At 37.8% G+C, this 24,228-nt stretch overlaps 1 protein-coding gene and 1 long non-coding RNA gene across 8 annotated transcripts in view; one reads left to right on the top strand and one right to left on the bottom strand.

Moving 5' to 3' along the window:
* Positions 1–24,228, top strand: part of SBF2 (SET binding factor 2) — a 233,040-nt gene that overhangs the window by 204,899 nt on the left and 3,913 nt on the right. For 2 of the 5 annotated variants that reach the window (XM_083595457.1, XM_083595461.1), the window contains 14 exons: positions 1,293–1,427; positions 2,313–2,408; positions 6,196–6,258; positions 8,237–8,424; positions 9,143–9,319; positions 10,885–10,986; positions 12,041–12,226; positions 15,009–15,135; positions 16,917–17,044; positions 18,254–18,487; positions 20,791–20,895; positions 21,787–21,980; positions 22,781–22,868; positions 24,051–24,182. In XM_083595457.1, coding sequence (XP_083451583.1) covers positions 1,293–1,427; positions 2,313–2,408; positions 6,196–6,258; positions 8,237–8,424; positions 9,143–9,319; positions 10,885–10,986; positions 12,041–12,226; positions 15,009–15,135; positions 16,917–17,044; positions 18,254–18,487; positions 20,791–20,895; positions 21,787–21,980; positions 22,781–22,868; positions 24,051–24,182 — 1,955 coding nt within the window. The remainder of the gene's footprint in view (positions 1–1,292; positions 1,428–2,312; positions 2,409–6,195; positions 6,259–8,236; positions 8,425–9,142; positions 9,320–10,884; positions 10,987–12,040; positions 12,227–15,008; positions 15,136–16,916; positions 17,045–18,253; positions 18,488–20,790; positions 20,896–21,786; positions 21,981–22,780; positions 22,869–24,050; positions 24,183–24,228) is intronic. The other 3 variants (XM_083595458.1, XM_083595460.1, XM_083595459.1) reach the window with 2 other exon arrangements.
* The window catches only part of LOC310756434, a 65,600-nt gene continuing 57,963 nt past the window's right edge, over positions 16,592–24,228 (bottom strand). Inside the window, exons 5-7 of one of the 3 annotated variants that reach the window (XR_014544870.1) lie at positions 22,010–22,064; positions 18,062–18,128; positions 16,592–16,921 (exon numbers count right to left, since the gene is read on the bottom strand). This is a non-coding gene — a long non-coding RNA (uncharacterized lncRNA). The remainder of the gene's footprint in view (positions 16,922–18,061; positions 18,129–22,009; positions 22,065–24,228) is intronic. The other 2 variants (XR_014544871.1, XR_014544872.1) reach the window with 2 other exon arrangements.

Genomic DNA, 24,228 nt, shown 5'->3' with positions numbered 1-24,228 from the left:
TAGTCCAAAGTTTGGTGGTTACATAAACAGAATTATGCACAAATAGAGACTACCCCCTTCTCTACACTGTTTGGGGGCCCCTCAATGACTGGGCTTGCAGGAGGGCGGGAGAAGGGGGAAAACGAGGAAAAAGGCAAAGTTTTAAAATGGGAAAATAGGAATGGGGAAGGAAACAGGTGTAAAAAGGGCCTGGAGTAAAAGGGGTCTGCCTCTAAGAACAAAACTAGTTGTGGAAAAATAAAATGGGTGAGAGCCTCATATGAGGATAACTGTAAAAAGAAGGGTATTTTCATGAAGCAAACATGTTCCTCTCTTCAGAAATCTAAGTTCCAGCCACCAGACTCAGTCTTTGCCTGTATTTTTTGCAACCCTATTAATGAGCTATACCCAGGAAGTATTTTGGGAGTAGCTTTCAGCATAGCAAAAGTGACATTCATCATTGGCATGTTATCCTTATTAATGTGAGCAGACATGTTTTTATATGTGAAAAAGGAAGAAATTGCCTCCATAGCCATAAAGGAAACTATATATGGGGGCATGTTAAGTAAACGTCCATAATGAGCTTTTTAAAGGTAAAGGGACCCCTGACCATTAGGTCCAGTCGTGACCGACTCTGGGGTTGTGGCGCTCATCTCGCTTTATTGGCCGAGGGAGCTGGCGTACAGCTTCTGGGTCATGTGGCCAGCATGACTAAGCCGCTTCTGGAGAACCAGAGCAGCGCATGGAAACGCCGTTTACCTTCACGCCGGAGCGGTACCTATTTATCTACTTGCACTTTGACGTGCTTTCAAACTGCTAGGTTGGCAGGAGCAGGGACTGAGCAATGGGAGCTCACCCCATCTTAGAGACAGCAAAAAAAACAAGAAACAAAGCAGCTGCAGACTCCTCTGCAGGAACAGGCACATTAATGTGGTCCTGGTAAGCCATAGTTTGGCATGTAAACAGGCTTGTTTTAATGGGAGAGTGATGGTATCTTGATATTTTGAAATCAAAATTATTGCCACTGGAATTTATTCTTTATATATTATACTTGTGATCACAGGAGGGTAATTTGTACTTCCCATTGATACTTGGAGGTAGGTTGGTGATCAATAGTTTAATCAAATTTTATTTGTTGGGTTTTATTTTTAATACCAGAATATATTTACCATTTTCTTAACATTCTTTATCATGTCTGGATCTTATTCAGCTATCTAAATAAGAGCATACACTGGGTAATGCTTTCACTTCAATGACATGAAATATGCTGTATAAAGGATCAATATAATTTATTCCCTCCTTTGTTTGCATAGCTCCTACATCACTAGAATCATCAAACAGCATAGAACAAGAAAAATACCTTCAAGCCTTACTGAATGCAATTTCTGTCCATTGTAAAATGAATGGCAATACTCTCACTGTCAGGCCAACAATTGCTTTGTCTCCAGGTAATGTTATGCTTTTATATAGCTATGCTAAATGTAAGACCAGTCTGACTGTGTTATTATTTATTTTGTTTTGTTTCCTAGTTTTATCTCTATATTCTCTCAGTGTGCCGTTGTCTGAATGGTTCACTGTCCACATAGATGACCTGTCTGGTTTTTGCATATAAATTTTTCGTGTTTTCTGCATATAAATTTTTTCAGGGTAAATTCAAAAGTAAAATGACTTGACTTAAGCAGAATTGTTAATGAAATTCTATTCCATATAGGTGGAAAAAATGTACAGTGCTTATATGAAAGTATTAGAAATTTATGCTGAAGAAATTGATTACTTTTCGTTCTCTAACAAACATAGGAATAGGGGTTTTTTAAGCAAAGAGACTAAAATGTAATAAGCTTTTTGTAGATAGGTTTTGATGAAGTCATTAAGAAATGCATTAATATTCTATTTCAGTTGTCATGTGATGAAACCTGATAGGGTTCATGCAAAGGTAAAAACTGCTGTCTTAGACACAGGAGCATGCAACTTGCCAAGTATGTCCATTTGGCTTAATCAGTTGGTGAAATCAAGTGTATCTAAATTCTGGCTTTTCTCATAACATAACACCATCACCAAATTGTGCATGCCTTGCTTCATTTGTTGTTAAATACTTTGATTGTGTTAGCCATGCCTAACCTTCTGTGATGCTGCAAATGTATACTTTTTAATTATGTGTAATGTCTCTTAAATGTTGTAAACTAGCAACAATTAGATATATAAGTCATAAAAAGAACATTTCTGTGTAATTTTTTAAAATACCTCTTGGGCCTCAGGTCAGGATAACAAATAGGTAATGTCATCTTGCATGATACTGTACTTTTAATCTCTCCATTCTTTTTGACTGACTTTAGGCACTGAAAGGAGGGCTTCAAGAATGTCCACTGTGTTTAAGCAGGTAGTGCCAGGACAGTTGGATGTAAATCTATCCAATAGCTTTGCCCGAGGAGGTTAGTAAGACTAGTTCAAAGCCTACACGGGGATGTAATATGAAAATAATGGTAACATTTGAGGAATTGCTATTGCGTTATCCTTCTGTTTCTCAGTATAAACCAAATACTACCAACTAGTCTACCAAACTCCACCTGATCCACTTTTGAGAACAGGCTTACCCTTGCTGAAATAGAAACTGCACATGCAAATGGATATGCATGTGGTTCTTGTGATTGGATTCCTGCAGCCAGCACCCAAGAGCTGTGCATGCAAATTCTGTTCACTAGACTGGGGCTATGCTCTTTAGCAGATGATGGGTGCCACCAATCCTGTCTTGTGGGTGGAAAATTAACTGAGCCCATGCAGTCATTTACACACACAGAACCTATCACAAAGGAGGAGGCGGCAACTGTTTAACAAGCTGCTATGGCCATGCAAATATGTGCACACACACTTCTACAATATGTGGATATCTCCAGGCCAGTGTTTCCACTTCAGATAATAGTTGTAAATACTACTGGGCTTCAGGCAGTTGTAGCTTCTAATTGTTCCATAAGGTAGCTCAAAGGTGAATTGTGAAGAGTATTGCTTTATTTCAGTTACTTGTATCACAAAAATAATGTATGAACAAACTTGTAATGATGAAGTAAAAATTACTTTTCCACTATATTATTATTATTATTATTATTATTATTATTATTATTATTATTATTTTTATTTTTATACACCAATAATTATCTTCATTTGCAACCTATATTGATCACTTTGAATTGTATCACAGCCAGTCCAGATTCTCACTTAACTGAGGCTGTGCAGTCAGCAGAGTGTTTAAGTGTAAACATTCCTTTGCATAAAGCGGCGCATGCAGAAGCCGAAGGAGTATGCTTGTCAGTCTTGAACGTGGTGATATAGAATAACCAGAATTGGAGTTTTAAGTACTGGGAAGAGTGACACTTTAAATCTGAAGTTAAATATATCTGCACAGGTGTCATTGGAAAATCATGTTCTAGCAACTAATAGATTTAGAAACTAATAGAAATTATGATTTAAAATGTAATACACCCTTAGCAATGAAGTGAGAGTAGAATTTGTAATGCTTTGTATTACTGGTTATATACTGTGGAAAAGTAAGGAAGGTGCTGAATTGTGAAGACAGTAGTCTGTCTAGAGGCTCACTTCATTGCCCAATTACTCCAGAGTTCTTGAATTTAAGGCAGGTTCATCTGTTGACTACAATATGACTAATGTTCTTGACTGAAAAATGACAGTACCAATTGAACTGCATTAAACTGAGAAAGCAAGGTGGGATTGTGCACAAGTACATGGGTGTGTTTTACACTGGTCATTAGCAAGGCCTATTAGTGTATTACTTGAGTTTATGAAACAGTTTGTATGTTACACTAAATCAAGGCTTAGCAATAAGTGGACCTTCAGAAGTCAAAGCAAGCCATCAGGCTCTCATGCTGCCAGGAGCATTTCAAAGAATCTGTATTTAAGTGTTATATGTTAACTAGGAACAAAGCCTAGTTGCTAAACAAGCCAACTTCATAGTGCATCATTTGAATTTTGCTTGTTTAGCAATTAACTACTGTTTGTTTTAAACTAGGATTCGTAGATCACTCACCTACCTATTTTGAAACTGACATCTTTGGAGGAGGAAAGATGAGGAGAGCACATGAGCCCAACACTTTACTCACATTTTCTGTGGCATATCTGTGGTTAACCATGGTTTAGAGCTGCATGCTAGCTAGTTTAGCACAAAGGGGGTATAATATAGAAGGGTTCTTGTACTGTGCCTACAGAGAAAGAATCTATGAAGAAAGTACCACAGTTCTTTTGGAAGCTAGTCAGTAGCAACACTCTAAACCTGAAAGCCTCTGTCTAGGAGTAATTGTCAGTCACAGAGATCTTCCAGCATTGCCGTCATATAACTTGGGAACCAGATCATATGTAACAGTGGCAGGAAATGAACATGGTGGGAAGAATAATAACTCATCCCTGTTATGGGGAGCATAACTCAGTCGGTAGAGCATAATCTATGATTCCTCTCCTGTCATGCTGCCATTATTCACTCCCAAAGTCCTGTAGGGAAGTACTTTACCACTGAATTAGGAAGTGAGTAAATAAGAATGCACCATGGCAGGACACTTGAACACAGTCTGGGATCCCCCTCATAATATCACAGCTTGTGGTTTCCCATATCTTCCATTCCAGAGTGTCCATGCAGACAGTGAATACTTCATTTCTGACTGTTTTATTCAGAAGTACTGTATGTGTACATTTCATGACTGTTCTGTGTCACATTCTATATAAACAAAAAAATTAATTTACTGTAACTTTAGGGAAAAAAATTGCAGTCAGGGAAGCAAATTTTTCAATGTTCACTATTATCAGGTTAAGTTGTGCAGGTTAATTAAATATACTAACATTTTTGACATTGACCAATATGATTTCTAATTTATTATAATCCAACAATTCAGCATCAGCAGAAGTGATGACAACTATTTTTAACTTTACAGTGAAGCTTATTCTTTTACACGTATTCTGTCCTGATTTTAAAAAGAAAGTCTGCAACCATAAAAATTAGAAGCTCCATATAGAAGCCCCCGTCTAGATTTAGTCTCTTTGGCAATCATTGCCTTATATTTACTTATTTTTACCCTTATCTCCATAATTACAGTTACTAGAATTATTATTTTTTCAAATAAAAGCAAGAATTCTCTAAAATGTGGATGTACTGGCAAGCATACTAGATTCCATTGTTTATGGTATCTGTCAGAAATGTGACCAAATAGTTTCATTTTGCAGGAGTACAAACATATTACTTGAAGTAGAGGCTTCTGCTTCTAATTCCCCTTTTTATTTGGCTCAAGTATGGTATGGTACTTAATCAGGTATCTGAAACAATGTTTGGCATCCAGTTTATCCTCCAGCCATCTAGATATTAAGTGGTAATGTTAGTGAAATAGAATGTTTCCACAGGAATAATGGTCCCCTACTGCTCTCAAATACTTTGATGTCTCTGTAGAAAAATTTGGAATCTAAGCAAGAAAAGAAGAGTTTGTAAAACAAAGCAGGAGTCATTGTTACTGTGGTTTTCTATTTAAAACTACATTTCCATTATACCAAATGGCCTAAGTAACTTAATCCCATGGGAGGACTAGGTCGTCTTCTTCCTCCCGCACAATGCATGAGTGCTGCTGGACAGGACTGCCCAAGAACAAAATAATGCATGCTAATAATGTGACTGTAAATAACCACATGCTTTGCATGGTGCTTTAGGAATGTAGATCCGTTTAGGTAAGGTTATGTGGACGTCTGCCCCGCATTTAGATTAATTTTATGCTTCTGGCAATCAAAGTGGGCAATAGAGATAAGTTGTGCTAAACATTTTTTAACTGACAAATCTCACACATTTTAAAAATGTTTTTCACAATGGACAAGTTTCCATTTGGTATAATACAATGGCACATGATTTTGGCTGTTTTGCATGTCTGCAATTAATTGCAGTGGCCATGAACATTATCCTGTTTGGTAAATGATTTAATATAGAATTTCTCCCCTCCTATTCTTTTTCCCAAATTATTTTAGCTTGATTTGCTTTCCTTTTTTTCCTTTTTGGCAATTCCTTGGCGCTAGCCATTAAAATCAAATATAATTAGCAGTTGTTTTATTTTAATCAAGTAAATAGAAATGTACAAGTAACCTTTTTCTTCTTTCCTGTTCAATTTGCTGTGACTGTCTCATTGCAATGTGCATTCCATTGCTCCTCCTTTTCCTCCTGTCCTTACTGCTATCTGCCAGTGCTTGGGTACAGAGATAAATGTTTCACACATTCAAATTCCAAATCAGGAAGAGTCCATCAAGGTACCGTATTCTTTGCACTAATAGTACATTCTACCATCTCCATGATTATGCATATCAGTATAGAGAAACCATGTAAACTTGCTTAGGCACGCAATTTAGTTACCATGTGACAGCTTTGCTGCAGGATGATATGGAATAACTTCTAGATCATAAGTATCCTTGCCATCATTGCAAGAAAATGATAAAGAATATATTATCTCATCATCCAAGCTTTGATACTCAGTAGCCACAGAGTAAAGAAATGCTGTTATCTACTGAGTAAACATTCATGCTGACATAAATTTTAAAATCATTATTTAGTAACATTTTACAGAGGTAATAAACATAGACCTTGGTGACATAGTTATTAGCACTGATAAAACAATGATCTCAAAATGAGAACAGGAAACGTGTTGTATGCCACTTTAGGTTTGTTGTTGTTTTTTAATAAAAAACTTCTGTGGCAAGGAATAGTAGCTGGGGAGTGACACGTAGAGACCTGTAAACCCTTTAATCGCTGTAACTCATCACTGGTACCTGTTATAGTCTGCATGTGCTTTTCAATTAGCTGTGACTGTTGCTTTTATGTGGTGCAAATTATAATCAAGCTCTCCTTTGTCGATAGCAAAAAGTGGGATGGGTTGCTTTCTCCTGGACATCCTTTGGCTTTTAGTTTTTAAAAATGAGGACTAACATTTATTTTCTGTGTAAGCTCTGTGATTCTTCGGTAACAAATCATGGGGTTTTTTTTACTAGTGGTAATCATGGTGTTTTTTTACTGAAGTGTTTGCTACAGTTTGCTTTATTTCAAAGAAGGGACTACAGCAGCTTACCAGCTTCAATTTCCTAAGAAACCATTTTTGTTTGTGTCCTCTATGTTCACATGTAAAGCAAGCAGACTGACTTCGATATATCAGCAGGCATGTCCCTATTTTTACCGTTTTAGTAAAAAAATCAGCTTTTCAAAGTGTGCACCTATTTCACCAGGAGTACTCAAACTACTATTTTTGGTACTATATGCATAAGCCAATGGCCTCCATTCCAGTGCACTGTAAGATTGGTCTGTTGCTGCACTTGCAGTTCTTAAAGAATTATTGGTGCTAGAATAGAGCCTCTTGTGGCCTTATACACTCTCATATGAAACAACACCTGGAGAAAAGAGGCAGCAAGGTTGTGGCCTAGATCATACATCTCTGTAGTTTGGCTGACACCATGGTCAAGCTACACACTGTAATTGTAACATATGCAAGCATAGCAGCAAGTGGATTTTTTAGATCCAATGTGGAGATCCTTTGGCCTTCCAGGTGTTGCTGAACTAAAGTTCCCATCATCTCAGGCCATTGGCCACCCTGATGGGACTGATGGCAGCAGTGGTATAGCAATACACAGAGCACAAAAGGTTTCCCACATCTGGCCTAGATCATAGGTTCACTCCCAGTGCCATTACTGCATCTATATGGGCTTGAGAACTAACCACGTGGCTCACTAGCCCAACTGATGTGATGTTGCTTGTTTTACTGTTGCAGCATAGAACCCAGCTACATGAAGTGGTTTTGTGATGGCAGCCAAAGCAAGCAATAAAACATCTTTGAACTAGCAGCTTCTTTCCCCCACCTACACTGAACAGTAACAGTAACAGTATGGCAGGAGCATGGCGACACCCACCAGGCAGCCATACAGAATGCATAGAAATGCATAGGAAGAGTTCTGTATTAATGTTAAATGTGATGTGGTTTCAATTATTATCTCAGTTTAGACAGATCTGGGCTATGCATTACTTCATAGAATAGAATTGGAAGGGACCCAAAGCATCATCTAGTCCAACCCAGAGCTGGCACATTTTTTCCAGGTGCATTATGTGTGACCTATCCAAAAACATTGTAACTGAGATTCAAATGTTTTCTTTTCAAACAATGCACATTCCTTACTGGAGAGTTACAAAATAGTCCAATTCCATGAAAATATGAAATATTTCATGCTATTTTTAATCTTTCTAAAGGTGTGTGGGCAAGTCTTCGTTCTAGCAGTCGGTTTATCAGCACTCAAATGCCATTCCTCGATGTGGGTGCAAGATTAGCAGGAAAAGATGGTTCACCTTCATATACCAGCAGTAGTGCATATTTTCAAAACCGGCTTCTGAAACGCCAGGCTTCCCTCTACATATTTGGAGAAAAATCTCAACTAAGGGTATGGATGCTTTCCAGTTATAACTTTGTATTTTTGCTTGGCTGCTTTTAAAGGGGAGATTTGTATCTAACTGTGGTGCAATACAGCACAGAATTATGCAGGTTTAAGCCCTACTGATTTCACTAGGCATTAAATGTTCATAACTGTGTGCTAGTTTGCAGGATATCTTTAGAGTGCATGACTACTTAAACGATCACAAGTATAGAAGTTTCTCTCCCTGAACCAGTGAAAGAGATACACATTTATTGCTCATTGAGTTAAGAATTGTGAACATGTATCAACTGTACTTCCAAAAGCAACAGAAAGACTTAACATAATACGGCATAAGTTTTTGTAGACAAGAGTCCACTTGTGTCTGCACACATGAGTGCAAAAGGGGAAAACTGCACATGGTGGGTTAAATGGCAATGAAATGCAAGGATCAGTTAGACCTTCAGTTTATACAAAATAGTACAAAAAATGACAATTCATAGCATCCGTAACACAATATCAAGGTTGTTAAATAAATCAACACCTGTTATGACTCATGAGGATTGGGTAGCATCCAATTGTGGCAGCCTGTTTGCATAACAGCCATTCAGCTCATGAAAATGGGAGCAGGGTGGGAAACCACTCAATATTAAAGTAACACTATTAATAAGGTGTTAAAGTAAAATAAAGCAATATTTTACTTTAAATGCACATTATTAACACAAGTAAATACCTTCTTTGTCCACAGAGCTTCAAACTTGATTTTGCTTTAAATTGTGAATTTGTTCCTGTCGAGTTCAGTGACATCCGGCAAGTGAAAGCTAGTTTTAAAAAGCTCATGAGTGCTTGTGTCCCTAGCAATATTCCTGCAGATTCTGAAATAACATTCCTTAAAGCACTTGGAGAATCAGAGTGGTTCCCACAGGTAAAGTGATATGGTGGAGTCATAAATGTCTTGTGATTTCTGATGCATAACAAAGTGCTATTTCTGTCCAGTGAAAAATTCTCCTTTTCTTCAATAACTGCTTTAAATATCATATGCTGTATTCTTATGCAGACAGATGTATTTCAGTGTTCACATTGACAGATGTGAGATTTGACGAATGAAGCATTACATGGCTCCCTATAAATTATAATCAGTCATGAATATGTAGTACATGGTTGTTATTATTTACTTTCTCAAAGTCAGTGTAGATCTTTTGCTGCTTTTATTAAAGCAATTTCAGTTTAAATTTCCAGTATTTAATTTGATGTAACATGAATAACAGTGTGGCTGAATCTCTTATTGTTGGCTATCCTTTGTAGTTAAGGATCTAACCACCATATTGTATTCATTCAGTACTTTGGCACAAGTCTCCTTGAACTGAAATGGATATTTTCTGCTTGAGTGCTCTGCAGATTAGACACTTGTTTCAAAAAGTTATGGTCTACTGCATCTAAATATTTTTAGCCAGGATTTTCTACAGCAGACATTATTTGAGAATCAATGGCTTTTTAAAAGTATATTGCAGTTGGGCGGTGGGCAGCTTATCCAGACTGGAGCCCTGATATGGGGCAAATGGGGGCTTTAAGCCTTTCTTCATTGCAGGGGTCCCAATTGGTCTCACACCTGCTATTTATATTGAAGGGGGGAAACTTCTATTTCCACCAATTTCTTAGTGCAATTAAGTTAATTAATACCCATTCAGGACCCCCCTGGATGGGCAAAGATTAATGCCTCCAGCCACCCATGCCGGATCTCTTCCTACCCCATGTTTGGAGTTTACTTTTTAAAAGCAAGTCACACAATTGGTAGTAGTATTGTATCTCATTTGCCCCCCAATTTGGGTTGGGGAACCTGAGGCCCTCCAGGTTATGTTATACTACAACTCCCATCATCCCTGACTATTGGTCATGCTAGCTGGGATTGATGGGAAGTGCAGTGCAACAACATCTGGAGGGCCACAAGTTTCCTACTCCAATGTAGAATATACACTCACGTTTTGCAGCTGTAGAGTGTGACACAGAATAATCACAAGCTTTTTTATTATATGGACTAAGAGTCAGTGGTGCTTGAAGAGATTACAGAATATCTTTTAAATCAGATTATCAATCAAGGCTGCCAGTATTAGACTTCTGGACTGTTCTAAGCCCTCTTTGGATTTAATATGGGTAAAATCCTTCCCATAACCTAGATCTTAGAGCTGGGTTATGCATTACTTCTGATGCCAGTAAAAAAAGCATCAGTATAGCATGTTCTCCAACTCTCCCTCCTTGATCTGTTGTTTATAACCTCTGACCTCAGTGAAACTTAAACGAAACTGATTGTGGCTTTTAGACAAGGGTGTTGAATAATATTCATATAAAAATAAGTCTTTCTAATACTCATTTTTTACAAGACTAGTTTGTTGAGTATCAGCATAATTTGATTCCAGAAAGCATTTTGTTTACTAATTTACCCTTCATTCTAACATATGCTCTTCATCTTTTATATATACATACTGTATATAGCTTCACAGAATAATGCAGTTGGGTGTGGTTATATCGGAGTTGCTTGAGAATGGTTCTTCAGTTTTGGTTTGCCTAGAAGATGGCTGGGATATCACAGCACAGGTGAGCCGATAACATATTAATGACCAGCAAAGATCACTTTGCTCTGACCAGTTTACTTTGTCTGTTTAATAACTTCAGATACCAAAGAATGCATCAGACTTAAAACCCTTCACAGCTTTCTTTTATATAACTTTTTTTTTAAAAAAACCCATCCCTTGAATCTTTAATCCTTTAGAAAGAAATGAACTTTTTTGCTGATGGCCCACTGATGTGTAGTGTCTCTCTCTGTGTGGAACTGGATCTGTCTCACATACATTCATAATTGCAAGCACTCTTGTCCTATAATTCTGGTGTTTAGAAAAGGCTTGGTGTAAAAATAAACTGCCAGTAATTTTAGTCCTATGTAACAAACCATGGAAGAAATGAACAGTAATTCCAGATCTCTTTGACTATGTTGTTTTTTCTAAAATTGCAACAGGTTACTTACTATATCTAACATAGTTTCTGAGTTATCATGGCCTAATGTGAAAAAGCAGTGTGCTCTGATTTCATTCATCCCCTAGTGTGAGCAGGATAAACCCATTGTGCCCGAACCAGGGATTGCAGTTTGTTGCTCCCTAAGTAGTTATTATCAGCAAACATGATTAAGATTGGTTATCAATTGTGGCTTGTTTGGGAGCTATAAACCATGGTCCCTGGTTTAGATATAACATGAAACCAAGGGCTCCTGGTTTGTGTATTCCATGTGCACCAGAGGAGTGGTCCCAGAGTGATTGGGCAGTAGAAATTTTAAAAGTTGGACAACTTGTTTTTTCCTTTGAGCCTCATCCTCACCCCTCCCAATTCTTTACTGTTCTGGCAAGCTGTATCTGATGGTGACGCAGGGTTTGCATCACTCTACAAGCAATATTGACATTGTACATATTCACAGCAGTTCTGCTGATTGGTCTCACACTTCAAAGATAGAAGTACTAGGTACACTAAACAGTTGGTAGGGGGAAAGAGACAAGGAAAGGTATACACCACAGCAGTGCCCAGATATTTCTCATGCAACATACTAGATTGTTTCTAATGTGCTGTATCTAATGTAGTACAAATGTCATTTGATATCCAGGTGGTGTCTCTCGTGCAATTACTTAGCGATCCATTCTATCGAACACTTGAAGGTTTCAGAATGCTAGTGGAAAAAGAATGGCTGTCCTTTGGTCATAAGTTCAGCCAGCGCAGTAATTTGACTCTCAATTGCCAGGGGAGTGGATTTGCTCCTGTTTTTTTGCAGTTCTTGGATTGTGTTCACCAGGTAAGTTGAGCAAATCTTTATCTCTAATATAGATAGATAGATAGATGCAAAGTACCAACATTCCAGGGTAATAGACAAATATATTAGAAAAAGAGGAACATGTTTTATGTTCTCAGTAGGATAAATAAATTTAGTGCGACAGAAAAATGTGAAATTAAAGCTGTTTTCATGGTAGTAGTGTAATGTACTTCTACCATACTTCTCAAAGAAAATATAAGCAAGTATCCACAAATCTGCTCCATAGATGCTATGCCTCTAGTCCTCTGGCAAAAAGGACTCCCCCTAGCTCTCACTTGCAAAGCAGTTTGTAAAGTTAAGTGACAGCAGCAGTATCTTTCTCTCTTTTTTAATATATATTTTCCACATCTCAGCACAAATTAGAGAACCCTAAAGCCCTCTTCATTGCCATAAAGCTTTGGGGGGAAAAGGTGGCAAGTTGGTGGCAATCACAAATAGTGGCTGCCTGATAGGCCAATCCAATATTTGCAGACACCTGCAGGTAAGATTTTTCTACATTTGCAGAGCTCACTGGTGCTAACCCATCTACCTGAGTCAACACCAAGAAACAAAAATGAACATTCTGGATCATCCAGCTCAGTATCATATTTCCAACAGAGGACATGTGATGCGCAGATCAGCTTGTAAAGAGGATGCGGTGGTGATAGCCATCACTTGTTAGCTCCTGGCATCTGAAAATCATAGCCATGCTGCCTTGTACATGAAATGGATTATAGTTCAACAAACCTTGTGTTATAATAAAATGGTTAGCCTTTAAGGTGTCTCAAGACACTTTCTTTTTCTGCATATAATGTTATCCTCTATCAAAGTTTTTTAATTCCTATGGTCAAATCTAGCATTGCACTGGAATAACTACTTTTTGGATTGTAGTCTTGCCTGTGTAGAACATGCTTTTGTGGAATTAATTAATTCTGCATAAAGATGACAATGGAATCCTTCTGTTTCTTTATTTTGGATCTGCTGTGCAAATTCAATCAGAAGCAATAAGTGAAGGTTTTAATGGCATGCCACTTTTAACATGCTGAATGAGACTGGAATGATCCTGTGGAAAAAAGCCGTCCTTGTTTCAACTAGAGAGAACATATAAAACAGGGATTCTTAAATTAGAACTGCATCATCTTACAAAAAGCCATTGTTTATGCCAGTATCTCCAGGTGTCAGCTGAATTATTAATGTGAATCATTATTTCACAATAGCAACATCTGGTAGATCTTGTAGATGTTTCTAGGAAGACAGAATTTGTGACAGTGATGTCACACTAGAAAGCTTCCATCACTTTCTCCAGAATCCCGTGTCAGTTTTAATGTGTTGTTATAATGCTGCATTTGCATAAAACTTTTATCTGTGAAAGTTATTTCTTCTCTTCCTACCTCTTTCCATTTCCCCACCCTTACTGTAGTGAGGAAAAGTTACAGCATATGTTGCTGTCTCAGCCATGTGTGTTCTTTGTAGGCTAGACATAGACTGGGTATAATCCAAAGGTACACTTAAAATGAAATCTCACTGAAATGATGAGAACACCTTCCACCCCACTACCTCTATAGTAACTATCTGTCCTAGGAGTAGCCAATGTCTACCTTCTAGATGCTGTGGACTCTGCCTGCCAGACTTGAAGAAAGCTAGGAAATTTGGTGAAAACTAGGAATTTGGTGGAATATAAAAAAATGTTCAATGAATTGTTTTTGTGGGTAGCTTTTTCCTTTCATAGTATTATCAACATCATCATCACCACTTGGGAACTTATAGATCTGTTTTCAAAACCCATTTGGCATGGATGCACATCTTCAGTAAATGCTACTTATCCATTTTAAGTAATTAACAGAAATTGTAATTGTTGTGACTGAAGGTCCTAAAGAAAAATGGGAATACTGGAGCCATTCAGCCTCCTTTTCACCTGCTCTGTTCTTTTCCTGCAGAAAAAAAGGACAAATTACATATTATGTGGAAGATCTGTGAGGGACTTTACTTTCCTTCTGTGGGCAGGCAGCATCTGTGGGAGGGGTGAAAAGTAAAGCACTCCTTCCCCACTACTGCTAACAGATTTTCAGGACAACAGCCCCCCCCCCCCCCACGGCTGCTTTCCAGGTTTTTGGTTTTGAAAAAAAACACCTAGTGAGTCAATCACAGATTCCTTGTAACTCCTAGTACTTGAAGAAATATTGACTTCACTTTTAGCCCACTTAAACAATAATACTACATTGCCCTAGTTGGCTTTAATACAGTTCCAGCAGACAGTGTGGTGCAAGATTTTCATTGCTGTTATTGAACCAAAACTGGAATTTCAAGGCATTGCAAATATTTTTAAATAAGGCCTGCATTTTTATGTTCCCCCCCCCACTTTCTGTCCCATGATTTGGTTTGCAAGAACTCTCAATGCAGCTAGCAACTTCATAATGATACAAGGTATGAAAACAAAATATCAGTCTTCAGCAAATCAAACTGAGATGCTTTTGTAACAACTTTTCAAAAGTGGCATTGTGGCATGATGATGAAAATAGCAGTAACAGTAGATTGTTTGTTTATTAAGACCACAGAATTTTAAAACAAATATTTGGAACCTTTCCCTAAGAGCACTATAGTGCTTTGACAGAAGTGATAAAAACCCATTTTAATCTAGCAGTTATAAGGTTGTAGCAGAAAAGCTTGCAGAGGTGCCTGATCGATGAAAGTAAGATAAATAATATATTTTGCTGTTTAAGTTTAGTTTTTTAAAATAATATATATTATTGTTGTAATATATGTTGCTATCATTTGTGCATTTCAGATTCACAACCAGTATCCAACAGAGTTTGAATTCAATCAGTATTACCTGAAGTTTGTAGCATTTCACTATGTTTCCAATCGATTTAAAACATTCTTGCTGGACTCAGACTATGAAAGACTGGAACATGGTAAGGATCCCAGTTTTGCTGGTGTTACTTTTTATTTTAATTTTAAAGCACTGACTAAAGTTAACATTGAAGTTGTTGTAATATACCTGCCACCCTTTGCTATCTTGAAATTTGTTCTGTGGCTGCAATCTACATAATTACCAGGACGTAAACTCCATTGAACTCAGCGGGCCTACTTATGAACAGACATGTAATGGATTGCATTTTATAGCTTGTGACATTGGAAGTTACCTATGACATTTAAAATTCCTGGCAAGTAGCTCCTTTTCCTAACCAGGAAAAGGAGGACACTATGCCTAGGAACCACATATCCACACTGCCTAGACCAGAGCTTTCCAAACTGTGTGTCGCGACACGGTAGTGTGTCAGCTGCAGTGGGTAGGTGTGCCGTGTGAATGTTCCCCATGCTCCTCCCAGGGCTGGAAAGGGGCTAGTTTAACCTCCTGTTTGCTAGTAAAACTAAATTATTGTGTTGCAAAATGATGCATGTCTAAAAAGTGTGTCACCAGCATGAAAAGTTTGGAAAGCTCTGCCCTAGAAGGTAGAGCTCAATATGTGATATCACCAAAAGTAAAGTGTGTTCATTGCTCCCAGATAAGTCCTGCCTTCAGAGCTTTGAAGGCTTCTGTTCCCTTTGGAGCCCCATTAGAATGAAATTTTATTTTTCTCACTTAAGTAGTTCACATCGCAGAATTCAGAGGCCAGGTTGCTCACCGGGCAAGATGGTTTGAGCATATAACGCCAATCCTGTCAATTACTGTATTGGCCCAAATATAAGCTGCACCCAAATATAATCCACCCCTTTAAAATTCAAGGGGAGAAAAGGAAAAAAATACTATACCTGAATATAAGCTGCTCCCTTAAAATTCCACAGGCACTCACACCCGTTTCATTTTACCATATGTCTGTTTCAGCAACAATACTGTAAAAGCCAATTTTTGTAAGGTTACGAATTTAAGCTGTACTTTAACTTTTCACAGTCAGAATTTGGGGGGAAAGTGAGGCTTATATTCAGGCCAATACAGTAGTTTCTGGGCCCAATTCAAAGTGCTTATATTCAGGCCAATACAGTAGTTTCTGGGCCCAATTCAAAGTGCTTATATTCAGGCCAATACAGTAGTTTCTGGGCCCAATTCAAAGTGCTGGTTTAGACCTATAAAGCCTTAAACAGCTCAGGACTACAATAGCTAAAGGACCTCCTCTTTCCATATGAACCTACCCAGATCCTGAGATCATCTTCTGAGGCCCTTCTTCATGTGCTGCCTCCTCCACAAGAGGTCCGGAGGGTGGCAACTGAGAATGGGCCTTTTCTGCAGTGGCTCCCTGCTTGTGGCATGTAAGCAAGTTGAGAGAGGAGTCCTCGTTTTTGCCACAATTTAGTGCTGCTAGTTAACAGGTATTAGCAGTTAAATTACACTGTGATGTCACAGGCAGCTGTTAATAAAAGGCAGCTGAATTTCTTACAATTATGTTTATATCTGAAAGTACTCATGACACATAATCAGATGCATCTTTTCCAAACTTATAGGAAAAGAAAAGAAGCCTTAGAAGGTCACAAGCTTATGTATAAGAACATTGGAGAACAGGGAGGAGCTATCTAATGCTGTCCCTCACTGGCCATTGTTCTGCTCCAAACCCCGCTTCTCTGCTTAGGCATGCTCAGTTGGATATTTTTACACGCAAACCCTGTGCTGTAAAGGTCCTTCATTTTCAGAAGTTATTTTCACTATCTGGCAAGGAGAGTTCTTTCCTTCAACTTCTTATGTTTTCTTGTTTTCTAGGAACACTGTTTGAAGATAAAGGAGAGAAACATGGCAAGAAAGGAGTTTGCATGTGGGAATGCATAGACAAAATTCACAAAAGAAGTCCTGTTTTCTTCAATTACCTCTATGCACCAGCTGAAACAGAGGTATAAAGCAGAAAGGTTTAGGATCTTCATAATCCTGGTACCTGAATAAAGTTTGGTGTCTCATTTGAGACTTTCATTGAGTGAACTACCTAGATGACCTGAATGTTTACTAGCATAAACAGGACTACAGAACCATGGCCAAGATCCCATGAGCCTATCCAATGGCTGGGGCATGCTCAGTTGGATATTTTTAGTTCTTTAACAAGCAAAATCCTGTACTGTGAAGAGCCTTCAGTTTCAAAAGCACTTTTCACTATCTGGCATGAAGCATTAATGTTTTCCAAACACAACCACCTGGGCATGAGGAAGTAATTGTGCAGTTTGCTTTTTTTAGGAGAGGGGGAATAACAGCTTTGGTTCTGCAACCTTAAGCTTGTGTTGTGGGGAAAGGTGTACAGACAATGTAAGGCAAGCATATTTCCCTCTAATTTATTTGTGCCTATTACTAGAATATCCTATAACTCTGCATTAAAACAGCATCTTGGCTGGCAAAGCAGCAGGTAAGGCGCTGGGACATGGTCTCAGGAGGTGATCTCATGCTAATTCTTGAATTTAAACCTAGTTTTACTACTGAAAAGCTATAGCTTTGTTGGTGACACAGTTATAAAGGTACATGCCTGGCACTGTGGAAAGAGTTGAAACCAGGATCAGTAGAACTAGTGACAGCTCCTCATCACAAAATCTTAGAACCAAAAATCTGCAAAGCTATTTTTATTTAAACATGTATATTGGTGGAGTTTCTGAGTCTATAAATAATATTCAGCATATTTACTTTAATAATATCACCCATTTCTAGCAGCATTTTATTACATCCTTTCAAAAGGACCTTTCTGACCTATTTTGCTAGATGAATGAGGAGCCTAATATATCCTTGATAAATGGAATTTGAAAGAAAGGGACGGCTTTCCAAGGTTAGAACTGAAATAAAGAGATAATGTACCCCCTGAACAGTATGGACAAACTGAAATTTGAATTTATTACCCTAATAAGGAAACTGAATATTTATCTTGTTCTTACAATTGAGGCAGCTTGCTTCAGCAATGCAAAAAGTTTGAGGTCAGGTCAGGTATGTTCCAGATGTTATCTATAAAACGTTAAGTACAGAAGAGCAGCTGAAGTAGTGCACATCAATTGGCCTTTGAGGAAGTGGGGACAATGATACCAGAAAGCCATTATGCATTATTAATCTGCTGGCATTAATTTCTACAGGCATTAAAACCTAATGTAAACATATCCAGTCTTAAAAAGTGGGATTACTACACAGAGGAGACTTTGGCTACTGGTCCTTCTTATGACTGGGCCATGGTAACTGCAAAATGTAGTACCTTGGATGAACCTGACCAAATGGACGTGTCACCTTCCCACAGTAAGAGGAAAATTGTCTGGCCATGCTATGACAACATTAGCAAAGTGCAGCCAGATGCCATCACCAGCCTATTAAATGTGAGTATAATTTTTTTAAGCATCTATTGGTGTCAGGTAACAGCCATTCAATTTTTAAAAATGTATTTCCCTTAAGAAAGCAGAAATAGAGCAAAATGATATTTTGGCTCAAAGGAAAGACCACTCCTTTTTCTGAGTTAGGATTGCCTATGCCTGTTTCCCAGACTAACTGAAAGCCAACCAATTGTCTGTAGAAATTAAGTTAGCAAAATACAATACATTTTGGATGTTAGTCCTTTACTGGAAATATTGAAATGCATCACAAGATTTTTTAAAGTCTGTGAGTGGTCTTTAGGATATTGTCTGTGAAATGCCCAATTTGGAGTATTTTTAACTATTTCACACAAAGAACTTATAGCTTCTCTCATTGTACAACAGAACTGCACTGGCATGTATTGGTTAGCTTCATATAAACTCCACGTCTGCCTAAACTAAGTGGAGCTGCTATGTAGTGTGGTTATCCTGCTAACTTCTAAGGAATAATAAATTCCATTGAAAAATGGTTAGGTAGTATCAAGGGTATTGAATGCAGACAAGTGTTAGGAAGATGTGTTTTAAAATCTTTAAAATAGTTTTTATAATAAGCAGCAGCAAGACATTTTCCTGAACTAATTGCTATTTTAAAGCAATAAAAAATGCATACCAAACATATCAATTTGGGGGGCAGGGAAATGCCTAAATATTTTCAGCTTACAATCAGTAATTGCTGTGCTTCCGTACTATGGAAAATGGATTCAAAATTAGCCTATAATAATAGTCCATGTTCGGCTTTATATACTTGAATTCAGTTTTTTCCTTTCTCTTAGCATATGATCCTTCTGCAGTTTAGAAGAAAGAACTGTAATTTAGCAGTAAATAAAATGTGGTTTTGAAACATAATAACTATTGGCTCCAACTAGCTATTTATGACATTTTCAATGTTCCTAGAACAGGGGTTGGCAACCTGCGGCCCATGGGCCACAAGCAGCCCACAGGGGTCGTTTAAACAGCCCATGAGCTACCCCCGAACCAAGCCACCCACTTGGCGAGTCCCCGCATGCTGCGCTAAACCGGCAGAGTGGGGACTCGCTTCCACGGTGCCGGAAATTGCGTCTGCACAGACACCAGAAATCGCGTCTGCACAGATGCGATTGCCCACGGAGCAATCTCCACGGGAGTAAACTGGCCCAGGTGAGGTAAACCTTGCCAACCCGTCCTAGAATTTATACTTCGCTTTAGAACATAGAGGCTTAGATCCTAACTTTTAACCCTGTGAACAGAAGGAGAGCTGTATTTGCAGAGCACAATGCTCTTGGGGCCGTGGAGCTAAACATTAGGCTCCGAGCCATACCATAGCAGATGATTTCCTAAAATTAGAGTTTTGAGGGCATTTCTTGCCACCTTATTTTCAGTGTTCTTTCTCTTTTGAAGCAGAAGATAATACAATGACCAATAAGCTAATACCTGCTATAAATACAACGCTGCATTTTTATTAAAGGATTAAGATCAAATGTTTCACAACAGAAGTTCAATAACAAGCAATATGCTCTTATTCAATTTAAGTAACAAAAACTTTGATATTAGCCAATGCTGCCATAGTTTGTTTTATTACTGTGTGTCATGATAAGTTAACATGAACAACACTTAAATGGCAAAGCTGGTTTAAAGGTATAGCTGACATTTACTCATATAGTATCTTTCACAAAGTTTCGTGTTCCTTGTGCTCCTGCATTCATCTGCTTATGGTTTGTTTCAAGGGAAACAAACCATGAGCCCAAGTTCAGACAACATGATAAACCAGACTATGGCTTGTTTCATGACAGCCCAGCAGGAACAGGAACAGGAACACGAGAGGAGCCAAGTATCCATGATTTGCTGCTCATTCGCATTAAACCATAGCTAATTTTAAATATTGTTTAATCAGATGCACAAATCAAACGCCTATCTCACGATAAATTCACACAGGAACATACATTAATAAAATGTCGCAAGAGGCTACCAAAGAGTTCAAATTCCCAGTTTCACAACAAGAACAACTTACAGTCTGGCATACATACTAAATAAGTTTTTCTGTTTCATTTTTGTTTTTTATTACAGTTTGGTACTGTTCCTTAGGAAAAAAACAGGGTAAATGTTACTCTTGGCAGTTTGTAATATTGATGTCATAGCACTGGGCCTGAATTTTGCAAATACTCTTTTAAAAACATATCCAGCCCTTTTCATCATTTTTCATCATGGCAAGCAGTTATAGCTTTTGTTTTAATGATACAAACAAACCGTCAGAAATATTTAATGTCAGGAAAAACCCCTTCCATTGTTTTCAGGAAATCGAAAGATTGGAGAACAAGTTAAATCAAAGCCCAGAAAGGTGGCAGCCATTGTGGGAAAAAGTCAAAGTAAATGTTAAAGAAGATACAAGGCAGGACAATGTAAGTGGCAGAAAGCACACAGATCAGTAATTGCATTCCTTCTTCAAACAAAGACTGGCAAGAGTTGTGACCAAAGCACCTCCTGAAATTGAATTCTTACCTGTTTATTTTTTATTTTTTAAATGATATTTATTAGAATTTCAGAAAGAGTTACAAAAGTAAAAAAGAAATAGGAAAAATAAAAACAATGAAAAATAAATCCATCTTTCCATATCTTGCCTTTCATTTACTTATTTCCCTGACCTCCTCACACCTCCCTTTTTTGTATTCCAGTTCAAATGGTTAATTCAGCAAATCCTTTCCCTCTTTGTTTTTATCTTAATTCTTTATCTTAATATATTATAGCTTTACATTTTCACCTATTAATAATCCATTTTTACATACTCCTTTATAACATTGCTGTTAAAACCACTTAATTTCATTCCGACATCATTTTAACATTCATTAATTTTACAATGTTTCTGTAAATAGTCTTTAAATTTCTTCCAATCTTCTTCCACCGACTCTTCTCCCTGGTCTTGGATTCTTACCTGTTTAAAGTAAAAGTGGCAGTTTTAGATTTGCTTCGATCTGGACTTACACACAGTGGTGGTTTTCCCTTCTTCCTGGTTATTTCTAATTTTAAGAATTTTGTGAAATAGTTATACTCTTTGTTTTGTCAATGCATGAAGAAAATAGTATTGTCTAATGAGGTCAGCTATAGTAATTCAGCTCCTTACACTTTTAATTCACTCTGTGAATTGGTGTGCTGTACTCTTGCCAAAATGTTTTAATGGTCACTGTGGTTCTAACTTAAACCAGCCAGGAATCCCAGTTTAGAATGTTTGTCTGTTGAAACCTTGACTACCCCTCCATCTTAAAACTTCTTGAAATTTTATCACTTTTTCAAAGCATCGGAGACATCCTTCTGGCTCGTCAGCAATCATGTCTGCCAATCTGCATTCTTATCAAAAGAGGTCTTTGTTACATCTACCAGACAGTGGATTGGGTGAAGAACAGAACACCAACATCTCACCCTCCAATGGTGTGGAAAGGAGAGTAACTACGCTGTACAATCAGTTCACATCAAAGAATGATGAAAATAGGTAATTTGAGTGGTTAGCATATGATTCACCTCTTTTTCAGCCAGGAAGGAAAGTCACATCCATTTCTTAATCTGCTGTTTCAAACTGCAGTTCATCAAATATAACAAAAAAGTAATCAGGGTATTAAAACAATACCATATTGAAATAGGAAGCCTGACAAATCAAGTACAAACAACTAGCTACTATCTCTCTTATAAATTTTGCTATTTTAAAATACTGTTTTATTCATATTATTTACATTTTTTTCTTCAAAAGAATTTTGAGGTAAATCCTTGGCTCAAAGAAGAAACGTTTCTGGGGATGTATGCTGACTATTTAATGCTTTTGAATAATGAGATACCATTTATTAAATCTGCATTTTTATTTTCAGCTTAATTCATAAGTATGTCCAGAGTGGCTGGGGAAACTCATTAAATTATTATTTACAATCTAAGGCATCTGGCTTCTTTCCTCCTAATGGCCATATTTCATTTAGAGGCAAGATGCTAGTTGCATTAAGACTCTACACAGAGAAATAATTGCTACATAGTCTGGCATACAATACAAACAGTATTTTTGATAACAGATAAAACACTTTAAACCTCATGGTTATCCAAGGATCACACTATTCCAAATGCATTGACCTTGTAGGGATGTATGTACAATTCTCATTAGAGAAAATATGGATTTAACTGCATGGATTTAACGAGAAATATGAGGTAATTACTGATACTGATACATAAATGCTTACTTAGGTGACACTAGGGAGCTTAAGAGTAAATGCATATATATATATATATATTTCTTTTCTTTTCCTTAAGATCATTTGAAGGTACACTTTACAAAAGAGGAGCTTTGCTGAAAGGCTGGAAACCTCGTTGGTTTGTGCTAGATGTTACTAAACACCAAGTAAGATCTACTTCTGTTTTCTAATAGAATAATCTTATTATTCGTGCAAAATAAGTTTTGCAGAGACTGCAATAAATAATTATACCACTAGGCTGAGTGGGGGGGGGAGAGAAAGCAATTGTACTATCTGATCTCCCTGCTTACAGATGTTTCTTTAAGAGGCCTGAGTTTGGGCACCTTATCAGATTTAGTGAAGCAAGGAGATGCTTTCTGACGTCGGACTAGAATCTGTGTTTCAGAAAACAGCAGCAAATGAACTGCTCAGTTTGTGTGTTGAGAGTTTCCACAGCACCTTGTACATAGGTCCATAAGAACTGCCTTGCTAGGTTAGACCAAAGACCTAGTCTAGTGGCTGTCAAACAGGTGCTCCTGGGAAGTAGTACTGGGCAGGGTATGGTAGCACACCCTGTTTTATTCCCAGCATTTGATCCTGAGGTACGCTGCCTCTGAACACAATAAATTCTGCAAGTTAATCACCCATGGGTGGCTCCTCAAAATACAGTCCATTCAAAATGCCTAATTATAGCTCCTGAGTTTGTAACATCTGTCTATGTTTATTATGTAATCTCTCACGCAGAGGACAGTTAGATTTTTAGGCAATCAAAGATCTTTTTGAAAAAAATGTTCCAACCCCAAGGTGAAGCTTTGGGTGCTCTGCTGCATCCCTCCTCCCCTAAAGAGACTAGAATTGATCTAGTTATTTTATTGCATTTATATCCCACCTTTAATCCAAGGAGTTAAAAGCAGCATGCATGGTTTCCCCCTCCCCATTTCATCCTCACAAGAAGCCTGTGAGTAGGTTAGGCTGAGTGAGTGGCCCAAGGTCACTCAGTGAGGTTTATGCCTCAGTGGAGATTTGAACGGTGGTCCTAGCTCTTACTTCAACACTCCTAAGTATATCACACTGGCTCTTGGGACGTGTACAGCCAGCACCGCTGAGTTTGTGAACTGAAGTGCCTTTGAGTGGAATTTTGAGAGCTGCCATTGAATAATACCTAGGTTGATGTATTTCTTTGCAGAATTTATAAGCAGCAAGTTACTCCAATATTATTGTAAATTGCAGTCTACCCAAATTCTAGTGGTTCAAACTCTGTGAAAACTATGGCAATTGTTAGGTTCTCCAGTGTGTAATCTGTTTGTTGTTCCTTTTCATAGTGTATAATTTTCTTCTTTCATTACTAGCTAAGATATTACGATTCTGTTGAGGATGCATGCTGCAAGGGCCATATCGATCTTGCAGAAGTAGAAAGTGTGATACCTGCTTCACCTACTATGGGTGCTCCAAAGCATGCTAATGAGAGAGCATTCTTTGATGTAAGTATATTGGCTACAGACCTTGGACTACTTCATATTAGTACCA

The sequence above is a fragment of the Podarcis filfolensis genome (genome assembly GCF_964270895.1).
Source record: "Podarcis filfolensis genome assembly, chromosome: 1".
NCBI lineage: Eukaryota > Metazoa > Chordata > Lepidosauria > Squamata > Lacertidae > Podarcis > Podarcis filfolensis.
The sequence above is the reverse complement of the archived record's forward strand: the minus strand, read 5'-3'. Positions and strand labels throughout refer to the sequence as shown.